The 13,729-nt window shown below is 27.5% G+C and overlaps 1 protein-coding gene across 4 annotated transcripts in view; it reads left to right on the top strand.

Annotated features, from left to right (window-relative positions):
- LOC100210173 (uncharacterized) overlaps window positions 1-13,729 on the top strand; it is a 133,301-nt gene that overhangs the window by 24,327 nt on the left and 95,245 nt on the right. For all 4 annotated transcript variants that reach the window (XM_065801791.1, XM_065801793.1, XM_065801790.1 and 1 more), the window contains exon 10: window positions 5,410-13,717. In XM_065801791.1, coding sequence (XP_065657863.1) covers window positions 5,410-13,717 — 8,308 coding nt within the window. The remainder of the gene's footprint in view (window positions 1-5,409; window positions 13,718-13,729) is intronic.

Here is a 13,729-nt window from a genome sequence, read left to right as displayed (position 1 = left end):
TCATCACTGTTTCATCATCATTGTTTCATCATCACTGTTTCATCATCACTGTTTCATCATCACTGTTTCATCATCATTGTTTCATCATCACTGTTTCATCATCACTGTTTCATCATCACTGTTTCATCATCACTGTTTCATCATCACTGTTTCATCATCACTGTTTCATCATCACTGTTTCATCATCACTGTTTCATCATCACTGTTTCATCATCACTGTTTCATCATCACTGTTTCATCATCACTGTTTCATCATCACTGTTTCATCATCATTGTTTCATCATCACTGTTTCATCATCACTGTTTCATCATCATTGTTTCATCATCACTGTTTCATCATCACTGTTTCATCATCACTGTTTCATCATCACTGTTTCATCATCACTGTTTCATCATCACTGTTTCATCATCACTGTTTCATCATCACTGTTTCATCATCACTGTTTCATCATCACTGTTTCATCATCACTGTTTCATCATCACTGTTTCATCATCACTGTTTCATCATCACTGTTTCATCATCACTGTTTCATCATCACTGTTTCATCATCACTGTTTCATCATCACTGTTTCATCGTCACTGTTTCATCATCACTGTTTCATCATCACTGTGCATTTTTTTCATTATCACTGTGCTTTTTTTTTAAATATCTTACCTTGCTGTTGAATGTTTTTTAGCATTAAAAAACATTTTTGTTAATCTAGTTTTTGAACAAACAAAATAGAGTTAGCCTTGTAAGAAGCTAGGTTTTTTGATATTAACTTTTTAAAAAGTTAGTAAAAGTCTTTTATTATCATTTATTGATCTAATTAAACTTAAGGACCTCTAAGAGACAAAAGTATATACTAAGAGTTATCCCTTTGTAAATCTATTTTGTAAAACTAATACCATCAACTATATTTTATTGCTCAGTCTTGATTGTTCAGTCTTAATCATTTATTAAAATCATCTAAAACCTTCTAAAAACTTTTTAACAGGTTTTAGATGATTTTAATTAATAATTAATTTAGGATTTAAAACCTAACAGTATGTAAAATCTATTACAAAAACATTTTACAAAATCTCAATAAAAATCAAAAAAGAGTTATAGAAAGAAAAAGATAAAAGGTAGCAATTAAGGAATATTATTTACATATTAGAGCATTTAAAGAACAATTATCTTTTTCTTTGATTTCTGTTGGGTTTATTTTACAACTGGTACATCAGAATCAGTTAGTCTTGATTGATTGAATCTTGATTATGCAATCCAGCTTTATGATCTAAATAATATTACCATTTAATATTACCAAAACAGTCATGGCATTTATAGAAATATGCTATGCTTCTTAATAAACCGATCAAATATTTTTCAGCAAAATGGTTAAAAGCAAGATAAAATCCATATATTAGATAATAGACAAATATATGGTTTTTAGTTATAAAAAATAATTAAATTGTATTATAAAACTTAATTTAGTTTGCTATAAATCGTAAAATATTATTAAAGCTTTGTTAAATAAATTAAAAACATAAAATATAAAATATAAATTTAAAACACAGCTTTAATATGAAGCCGTTTTATTAAATAAATATAATTTTTTAATTATTTGTTTTAATAAAAACATTGATAATAAACCAAGAATCTAAAAACTAAACTTACTTAGTTAAATACCATTGTATACAAGATATATTCAAAATGTTTGCAAAATATTATTGCATACTAAATAAATACAAAATACCATTGTAGATACACTGTCCTCCAAAACATAAGCAACCAAACATGAAGTTCTATTTTTTCAACATTAATAACTGAATACAAAAATTACAAAAAAAAACTTAAATGGAATCAAGTTGTTAATATTATGTATAAGGAAAAAACTCAAATCAATAATAAATAGCATATTCCTTACTTTTTAGGATCATTAAACATTTTTTTGACTAAATGAGTTTATCAATTTTTTCTTGTGTAACCTTACTCCATGCAGCTTTAGTAACTTTTTATAGCTCATCAACATTTTTGCAGTGTTCTTACTGTTTAAAAATAGTTCAACATGATGTCATAAATTTTTAATCAAAGTGAGATTAGGTGATTGGGCTCGTTGCTTCATTTCTTCAATTTGTTTCATTTCAAGCCATTATTTAATGAGTTTAGATGCGTATTTCAGATTGTTGTCTAATTGAAATGTCTATAGGAGAGGCATTTTATTATAAGCAGGAGGAACCATCTTTTCCTTAAGAATATCACAATAAGCAAAATGTCATAATGCCATTTATTCAATGGTCCACTAGGTCCAACTCCACTAAAATAAGAAAAACAACCCAGTTGTGTATATAGGATACAAACATTTACCTTAATAATAACAATTTAAAGGTCTACGTTCCTTCAAATCATGATCTTTCAAGTTGTGTTATGATTCATTGCTCCCCACAACTCAACCTCAACCCCCACAACTCTTTTCCTATCATTATCCAGTGTTGAGCATTTGCAAAAGCTTTTCTAGTTTTTTGCAAATTTTTTTTTGCTTTTTGATTCTTTGGAGAAATAAAAGATTTTTTTGCTGCTCTGAAGCTCAAAATTCTTGAAAGTTGAAATTGCCTGCAATTGTTTTCAGACATTAAAAAATTCAATTTTTGTTTAGTATTATTTCCGTTGTCAAAAAGGAACAATATTTTTTGCATGGTCTTTTGCCTTTATGTCCTGTTTTTGAAGAACTGCTTTTATTAAACCATTTTATTATTCAACATACAATTGACTTTAATTTTAATGAATAATATTTGATCAACATTAATCAAGAATTATGTAACAGTTTTTAAAAATTTGATTTCTTTCTTATAATCTTTGATAATTCAACTTGTTTCCTGTCATTATAAAGGAAAAAAATTTAAAAAGAAGTCTTTGATATTGTTGGTTTTTTACAAAAACAGCACAAAACCCTGATCTCAATTTAATATCATTCCTTATAATACAACACCAACAGCAAAAATTAACCCTTATTTTTTAATATTTGGAAGACAATATTTTTACATTGAAATACCAATACTTACGAAACAACACATTTATTCTTGTATTTATATATATTTATGTTTATTCTTTTATTATATACAAATCTTTTCTTTATTTGTAATATTAACTATTTGATTTAGTTTAAAAGGTTGTTTTTTTGATAAAAAAATAAAATATGCTCTATTCAGTAAATGTAGTTAAAAAAATAGAATTTTTTGTTCAGTTGCTTATGTTTTGAAGGACAACATGGGTAATTTAAAAATTGTTTAAAACCATAATGTTAATGCAATAAAATTTTTTTAATTTAATGCTATTCACCTCCGCAAGCCCAAGGAGGAGGCTGGTTTTTTAATTTTAACTATAAACAACAAAATTATAACAATAAAAAATATAACAGAAAAAAAAAACAAAAAAAAGTTAAATAAGAATAAATAAAATAAAATAAAACAAAAGTTAATAACAGTAATATTAGTAATAATATTAATAACATAATAATAATAATAATAATAATAATAATAATAATAATAATAATAATAATAATAATAATAATAATAATAATAATAATAATAATAATAATAATAATAATAATAATAATAAAAATAATAATAATAATAATAATAATAATAACAATAATAATAATAATAACAATAATAATAATAATAATAATAATAATAATAATAATAATAATAATAATAATAATAATAATAATAATAATTACAATAATATTAATAATTGTAGGAGTAATAATAAAAATAGTTATCAAATATAAATATTAAATGTAATTATTATAATCTAAAGTTATAAGTACTGTTAAAGAATAAAAATAAAATCATAAAAAATCAATATAAATATAAAAATAATAAATATTGGAGATAAAAATGCTAAATTAATGTAAATAATGGTTGACTATGTTGTGACATTTAAGCACTTAACGCATAGCATAAAACAAACTACTAATATGTTGAAGAAGTAACTTAAGACAGTTACAGTACAGAGAAAAATTATAAAGAAATACACTTAAAAATATCTGTTGAGTAATAAGTAATCTTCAAGAGGATTTTTTTCTCCAGACCTTTTTTTATTGCAGGAATATACTGGTTCCATTGGGATAAACATTAGTGTTTTCTGGAATACTTATGATTATTATGTTTGTATTATAAGTATTACGACATATTTTATTATGTTAAAAAAAAAGATTATTTATATATATATATATACATATACATATACATATACATATACTTATACTTATACTTATACTTATATATATATATATATATATATATATATATATATATATATATATATATATATATATATATATATATATATATATATATATATATATATATATATACCTAGTAGTACCAATTGAAGTGCGAAATTTTAATTCAGTAATAAAATTTAAGAGAACATGTTTTTAATGCAAGAACAAATGTAATATATACATATTATATGCATGTTATGTTTTAGTTAAAATGCTAAAGTACACATTAATAAAGAGAGTCCTCGAAATAACCCCCTTTTGCCCGTATGCACGTCTCCAGTCTTGGACGCCATTCCTCGATTGATTTACGCACGGTATCCATGGATAAAGCATCCCATTCTCTGAGAAGTGATCGCTTGAGGGCATCAACGGAAGTGTGAAGTTTGCAGCACACCTTTGCCTCCAGTTTAGACCAGATTGCATAATCCAATGGATTAAGATCTGGTGATGCTGACGGCCAGGCATCCGTAGAGATAAAATCGGGTACATTGGCTGTCAACCACCTCTGTGTTGTCTTCGCTTTGTGCGAAGGGGCACTGTCTTGTTGGAATGACCATTGTTCCCCATTGAACAACGAGTCATTTAAAGGTTTTACCACCTCTAAAATGTCCTCCTGATAATTTTTTCTTTTGTTTTTACTCCCAACTCACAAAAATGCAATGGGGTTTTGCCCATTGCACTAACCCCCGCCCAAACCATAACTTGTTCAGGATGGTGGTGTCTGGTGACATATCCAACATGGTGAGGTAATTCTGCACGACTTTTCGCGTAGACGCGATCATCTTGTCGATTAAATTTGGCCTCTATGGTGAAATATTTTTTGAAAATCTGATACGGTTTTCTCTTCCCGTCTAATAATGCTATAACTGCACACCCTTTTCCTTCCATACTATCCATTATGAAAAAATCTACAAATAAACACACAAATAAATTAATAAATTCCAGGAATCTATTCAAACAATACAAATAAATGCGGGAACTATATAAAAAGCACATGCCTGTTAACATGACAAGTTTAAACAAACTTCGCACTTCAATTGGTACTACAGGGTATATATATAAATAAATAAATAAATAAATAAATAAAAGAAACATTTATTATCATTATAAAGTTGAATTTAATAAAATAATTTTATATTGTTTAATTTTTAATTTTAGAGTTTATCACTCAATTCAAATCAGTCTTCTGCCTATATTTTGAAACCTTATATTTTAAACACATCCACAAAAAATAAAAAAGACAAAAGACCATTTAGTTTAAAGAAAAAAAGTTTTTCAATTGAACCTGTTCTTCATGAAAGTTTTGAACCCATAAAAGATTTATCATGTATATCAATAACAATAGAAGACAAAATAGTTGAAACTGATGAATGTGAGTTGGCTAATGAGTTTTTAAATAATGCTGACAAAAATGTGGACGATGACAATTTTATTTTAGTTGAAAATTCTCAAAAATTGAAAATGCTCTATTGCAATTTTTTGGGCACATTAAGTGGGCACAACACCCAAAATCAGGTTATCTGGTCATCAAAATCAGACGCAATTTCTAATGGCAAAAGTTTTATTGATGTTAAGAAAAGCAAATTGAGTGTGCCTTTATTGCCTTCCAAAACAATCAAGATAAAAAATGATGTATCTTTTAAGGAAACAAATGTTTTGCAATATGATAAACAAAAAGCTCAACAATACATCATTAACCTCGATAAAACATCATCTAATCAGTTATTAACAAAATCTTATCAAAACAAAAACAATATAGATGATGATTTTTTTGTAGTAGATTATAATGATATACCACATCGTAACTCAGAGTTGGAAAACTCGTTAGAGATAACTCCTGGTAGAGTACTTGTTGAGGATGAAAACGGTGAATTAAAAAGTTTTGAACTTAGTATTGAGAAGAGTGTTGATTCAATAGCTAGCAATATATTTGAAAACTATGTTGTTATATCAGTTAAAGATGACAAAAACAGTGATCAAACTTATGACAACTTTGAATCATCAACTAACAGCAGCTATGACTCATCATATAACCTACAACTATTCTCACCCAACACTTCTTCTAAACTACTGACAAATTCTGGGCATAATGAACTCAATAACAACTTATCAAAAATGAAAGATAATAAATTGATGGGAGAGCTACCACTTATAAAATCAGGCGAGAAATCATTTTCATTTAGGCAAATGCTTCAAACTGTTAAAGGTGAAAAAATTAATGATACTTATATAAAAGATGAAGACATGAAACCAGAAGGAATGTTTGGTAAGTTTAATTTGAATGCAAAAAATAAAGAAAAAAGTAATAATGTAGTTGCTGTAGAGACAAGAGAAATTAAGGACCAATTGAAAAACAGAATCTTTTTAAAGTTAGATATAGATAAAGAAAATAAAAGATTCAAAAAAGATAACGACGAAGAGTTTGTTGTTTTAGAGGAAGAAAAAGAAGAGAAGATTTTAGCATCAGAAAGCTCATTAGAACTAAACTATGCAGATAATAAACAAAAAGATTTCAACCAAAACCTTGAAAGTAATTTGAACTTATTAAAATCTTCACCAGGTGTTTACAAATTTGTTTATAAAAATTTAGAAAAAAAAGAAGGTATCAACACTCCTAATGATGCTATGCAACAAAATGACATTTCTTTAGAATTAGGAGCTGTACATTTATTGAACACTGAAAAAAATCAAACAATGACTGTTGTTGTAAATAACCTTAATACAACAGAGGATATGAAAGATGATATAGCACAGGACATAAAAAGATTTTGTATAAACTATAATGCTCACTTTGAATATTTTATAATTGCTCAGGAAAAAAATGTTGGAAACATTGTTTTATTTATAAAAGAATTCTACAATGATTTAAGGAGACTCTTTGTTGGAGTAGACAGAGGCATTATTGGAAGAGTGGTTTTTATAACAGAATATGTCTCAAAAGATGAAAATCCACATTTTTCCATAGATTTAAACAGTAATAATGCTCAAAAAGTAATTGATACAAAAAGCAATATTATTACAAAGGAAATAAATATAAATACAAAAGAAAAGCTCATTCGTGCAATAGTTGTCCAATATAATACCAACACGTATCATGAGCAAAATTCAAAAGTCTCTCTTAGCAAAGATTTTATTAATCTTAATAATAGAGAAACCTCACTAAAAATTCAAATTAAAAATGATCAAGACAAAAGCAATGAATCCCTACTTGCAAAGGAAACAGTTAGAAAGAAAACTAGAGTTTCTGAGTCAAATGGTAATAGTGTTTTTCCAATTTTAGAACCCAAGCATTCAATTAGATATATACCATCTGTTGAATTTCAACCAGTTTTTAATGATGACTCGTTTATTAATGATACAGATTCCAATATTCAATCAAAAGAAATCAATGACGAACTTGATTTGAATAATTTTGTTCTTGTGAAAAAACATGTTAAGGAATTGTTTGTTGAACCTGAAGTAATATTTAGCAAGAAAAATATTGTTAACAATAATGTTTTTGATGAATCTGTATTTGCCAAAGAAACAGTTGAAAAGAAACTTAAAATTTCTGATTCTAAGTCGATTGATAGTACTATTCTTCCTGTTTTTGAACCTGAGCTATCAGTTGGATATATACCGACTGTTGAATTTCAACCGGTTTTTGATGATGACTCGTTTATTAATGATACAGATTCCGATATTCAATCAAAAGAAATTAAAGATGAACTTGCTGTTAGTAATTTCATTTTTGTGAAAGAAAATAACAAATCATTAATTGTTGAACCTGAAGTAATATTTAGCAAGGAAAATAATGTTAACAATAATGTTTTTGATGAATCTGTTCTTGAAAAGGAAACAGTTGAGGAGAGGCTTGAAATTTCTGGTTCCAAGTCAATTAATAGTACTATTCTTCCTGTTTTTGAACCTGAGCTATCAGTTGGATATATAGCAACTGTTGAATTTCAACCGGTTTTTGATGGTGACTTGTTTATTAATGATACAGATTCCAATATTCAATCAAACGAAATTAAAGATGAACTTGATGTTAGTAATTTCATTTTTGTGAAAGAAAATAACGAATCATTAATTGTTGAACCTGAAGTAATATTTAGCAAGGAAAATATTGTTAACAATAATGTTTTTGATAAATCTGTACTTGCAAAAGAAACAATTGAAAAGAAGCTTGAAATTCCTGATTCCAAGTCAATTAATAGTACTGTTCTTCCTGTTTTTGAACCTGAGCTATCAGTTGGATATATACCAACTGTTGAATTTCCACCGGTTTTTGATGATGACTTGTTTATTATTGATACAGATTCCAATATTCAATCAAAAGAAATTAAAGATGAACTTGATGTTAGTAATTTCATTTTTGTGAAAGAAAATAACAAATCATTATTTGTTGAACCTGAAGTAATATTTAGCAAGGAAAATATTGTTAACAATAATGTTTTTGATAAATCTGTACTTGCAAAAGAAACAATTGAAAAGAAGCTTGAAATTCCTGATTCCAAGTCAATTAATAGTACTATTCTTCCTGTTTTTGAACCTGAGCTATCAGTTGGATATATACCAACTGTTGAATTTCAACCTGTTTTTGATGATGACTCGTTTATTAATGAGACATATTCCAATATTCAATCAAAAGAAGTTAAAGATGAACTTGATGTTAGTAATTTCATTTTTGTGAAAGAAAATAACAAATCATTAATTGTTGAACCTGAAGTAATATTTAGCAAGGAAAATATTGTTAACAATAATGTTTTTGATAAATCTGTACTTGCAAAAGAAACAATTGAAAAGAAGCTTGAAATTCCTGATTCCAAGTCAATTAATAGTACTATTCTTCCTGTTTTTGAACCTGAGCTATCAGTTGGATATATACCAACTGTTGAATTTCAACCGGTTTTTGATGATGACTCGTTTATTAATGATACAGATTCCAATATTCAATCAAAAGAAGTTAAAGATGAACTTGATGTTAGTAATTTCATTTTTGTGAAAGAAAATAACAAATCATTAATTGTTGAACCTGAAGTAATATTTAGCAAGGAAAATATTGTTAACAATAATGTTTTTGATAAATCTGTACTTGCAAAAGAAACAATTGAAAAGAAGCTTGAAATTCCTGATTCCAAGTCAATTAATAGTACTATTCTTCCTGTTTTTGAACCTGAGCTATCAGTTGGATATATACCAACTGTTGAATTTCAACCGGTTTTTGATGATGACTCGTTTATTAATGATACAGATTCCAATATTCAATCAAAAGAAGTTAAAGATGAACTTGATGTTAGTAATTTCATTTTTGTGAAAGAAAATAACAAATCATTAATTGTTGAACCTGAAGTAATATTTAGCAAGGAAAATATTGTTAACAATAATGTTTTTGATAAATCTGTACTTGCAAAAGAAACAATTGAAAAGAAGCTTGAAATTCCTGATTCCAAGTCAATTAATAGTACTATTCTTCCTGTTTTTGAACCTGAGCTATCAGTTGGATATATACCAACTGTTGAATTTCAACCTGTTTTTGATGATGACTCGTTTATTAATGATACATATTCCAATATTCAATCAAAAGAAATTAAAGATAAACTTGATGTTAGTAACTTCATTTTTGTGAAAGAAAATAACAAATCATTATTTGTTGAACCTGAAGTAATATTTTGCAAGGAAAATAATGTTAACAATAATGTTTTTGATGAATCTGTTCTTGCAAAGGAAACAGTTGAGAAGAGGCTTGAAATTCCTGATTCTAAGTCAATTAATAGTACTATTCTTCCTGTTTTTGAACCCGAGCAATCAGTTGGATATATAGCAACTGTTGAATTTCAACCGGTTTTTAATGATGATTTATTCATTAATGATACAGATTCCAATATTCAATCAAAAGAAATCAAAGGTGAACTTGATTTGAATAATTTTGTTGTTGTGAAAGAAAATGTTACGGAATTGTTTGTTGAATCTGAAGTAATATTTAGCAAGGAAAATATTGTTAACAATAATGTTTTTGATGAACCTGTACTTGTAAAAGAAACAGTTGAAAAGAAGCTTGAGATTCCTGATTCTAAGTCAATTGATAGTAGCATTCTTCCTGTTTCGGAACCCGATCAATCAATTGGATATATAACAGCTGTTGAATTTCCACCGGTTTTTGATGATGACTTGTTTATTAATGATACAGATTCCAATATTCAATCAAAAGAAATTAAAGATGAACTTGATGTTAGTAATTTCATTTTTGTGAAAGAAAAGAACAAATCATTATTTGTTGAACCTGAAGTAATATTTAACAAGGAAAATAAAGTTAACAATAATGTTTTTGATGAATCTGTACTTGCAGAGGAAACTGTTGAAAAGAAGCTTGAAATTCCTGATGCCAAGTCGATTAGTAGTACTATTCTTCCCGTATTCGAACCCGAGCAATCAGTTGGATTTATAGCAACTGTTGAATTTCAACCGGTTTTTAATGATGACTCATTCATTAATGATACAGATTCCAATATTCAATTAAAAGAAATCAAAAATGATTTTGATTTGAATAATTTTGGTCTTGTGAAAGAAAATGTCAAGGAGTCGTTTGTTAAACCTGAAATTATTTTCAGCAGTGTAAATGCAATTAACATTAAAGGTATTGATGAATCAATAATTGGAAAGGAGGCACTTGAATTCAGAATTTCTTCTGAAAACAATTCATACATTCATCATTTAGGTAATATTAGTTGCAATTCAATGCCACACTCTGATGATAAAACATTTTTGTCTAACAACTTGATTTCGTTAGATAGTTTTATTTCAGTTTCAAAAGATAATTTGGAAAATATTGTTGATTTAAGTTTTTCTGAATCTTCCTCTGATGATGAAGATTACTGTAATAATCCTAGTAATATTGATTCTATTGATGCTGGTGAAGATGCAGATGATGATGGTGACAGTAATGATGATATCAATGAATTTATTTCAGCTGATCAATCAGAAGTGGATGAACATATATGTTATAAAAATATTTCAAAAAATATTGATAAGCATGTTAACTACAATGATAGAGTTTTTATTTCAAATGATAATGGAGATAATTATGGTAGGAGAATTGATAGAAAAGATCAACAGATAGGTCTGTCAGGTTTTTCTTTTCCTCAAGTATTTATAAGAAAACATGCTGATTCACCTATAATGGATAACAGTGATCATAAAGATAATAAAGATATCGGAGTAACTAAACAAATTTCTCAGATGAATGATGTCCTTAAAGCTTTACAGTTTAACCTTTTAGGTAATAACACATCAAGTGATGAGGAAGAGTTCATTGTTTTTGATCAAACAGAAAAAGAGTTTAATGTTCCTCAAAGCGACATAGAGGAACATGGGAACGAAGAGTGTGAATTTGTAAATGCAGATTTGATTCCTTTACAAAGTACTCATTCTGCATGGTTATTGCATCAAGCTAATGAAAGTGTAGATAATAATGTATTGTATGGTTACATAGAACCCATAGAATTTGAAGACTTAACAACTTCAGTTATCAATGAGGTAGAAATTCTAGAATGTTCAATAAAACTTTGGGCAACTGAAGTTTTTGAAGAAGAAATTTTGGAAAAAGTCAATGAAATTGAAACATTAATAGCGGATAATTATGAATTATGTAATGTTGAAATTTTAGAATCTCTAACATTAAAAGAGTCATTTGTTAATATGTTTTTTTCTGAAAATGCTGCAGTACAAAATTTTACAATTCAAGACTCAAATTACAATAAAAAAGCTGGTACTTTACATACATATGGAGGTAATGATGATAGCATTAATTGGTCTGACCTATGCTCTATAAATTCAGTACAGGTTGTAAATACTGAGGATATTCCTTTTAACCTTTGTAATGCTAAAACACTGTATTGTGATGTAGGAACTGATCATCATGATGACTGTAAAAATTGCGATATTGGAACTGATCCAATTGTTTTAGAAAACGTTTCATTTTTAAATATTCTAAATCAGGAAAAATCATTAAATAATGATGATGATGGCAATGATGAAAATAATTTTAAATCTTCTGAAGATAATAAGTTTAAATCATTTGAAGAAAAGAAACTTCAATCATTTGAAGAAAAGAAAGTTGAATCATTTGAAGAAAAGAAACTTGAATCATTTGAAGACGAAAAACTTGAATCATTTGAAGACAAAAAACTTGAATCAATTGAAGACAAAAAACTCGAATCTTTTGATATAGTTAATGTTCAATCATTTGAAGTAGAAAAGTTAAAATCAACTGAGAAGGAGAAGATGGAGTTATTTAATGAGAAAAGACTAAGCTCAACTGTTGTAGAGATGCTTGAATCGTCTTTAAAAGAGAACCTTGAATCAAATGAAGACAAGAATCTTGAATCAACTGCAGTAGTTAAGCTTGGACCATTTGAAGTAGAGGAATCTAAATCATTTAAAAAAGAAAAGCTTGAACCATCAGTAGAGAAATTTGAATCTATAATATCGGATGATAGTTTGTTAGAAGTAAAACAGTTTAAACCTGCTGAAAAAGAAGATATTGAATTGTCTGAAATAGAGATACTTAATTCATCGGAAAAAGAAATGTCTGAATCATCTTTAGAAAAGAAGTGTGAATCATCTGAAGATAAGAAGCTTGTATTATCTAAATTAGAGATAGATAGCTTATCTGTAGTTGAGATGCATGATTCATCTATAGTGGAGAAACTTGGGTTATTTAAAGAAGAAAAGCCTAAATTATTTGAAGAGGAGACGCTTGATACACCAGACAAAGAGAAACTTGAATCTTCTGAAGTAAAACAATTAAGATCATTTGAAGTAGATGTGCTTAAATCAGTTGAAGAAGAAAAACTTGAATCATCATTAGAAGAGATCCTTGAATCTTTTAAAGTTGAGAATGTTAAGTTGTTTAAAGTACAAATGTTTAAATCAATTGAAGAAGAGGCGTTTAAGCTGTCTGCAGAACAGATGCTTGAGTTATTTGATGAGGAGGCACTAAATTCATCTGAAGTAGAGGTGCTTGAATCTTCTTTAAAGGAAAAGCTCGAATTCTCTAAAGATGATACATTTGAATCAACTGAAGAAGTTAAGCTTGAATCATTTAAAGTAGAAAAAGCTAAATTAATTGAAGAGAAGCATAAACTGTCTGATGCAGAAAAGCTTGTGTTATTTGAAGCAGAGATGCTTAGGTTGTCTGACACAGAAAAGCCTAATTTCTTTGACACAGAGAAGCTTGTGTTATCTGAAACAGAGATGTTTAAATTGTCTGATACAGAGAAACTTATGTTATCTGAAACAGAAATGTATAAATTGTCTGATGTAGAGAAAATTGTGTTATCTGACACAGAGAAGCTTGAATTATCTCAAGTAGAACAGCTCAGATCTTTTAAAATAAAAAGTCTTAAGTTATCTTTTACAGAGGTTGAGCCATGTGATGAAGAAAAGCTTGAATTTTTTGAAGAAGACGAGGTTGAAGTATTTAAAGGTGATATTTAAT

The sequence above is a fragment of the Hydra vulgaris genome, chromosome 07 (genome assembly GCF_038396675.1).
Source record: "Hydra vulgaris chromosome 07, alternate assembly HydraT2T_AEP".
NCBI lineage: Eukaryota > Metazoa > Cnidaria > Hydrozoa > Anthoathecata > Hydridae > Hydra > Hydra vulgaris.
The sequence above is the reverse complement of the archived record's forward strand: the minus strand, read 5'-3'. Positions and strand labels throughout refer to the sequence as shown.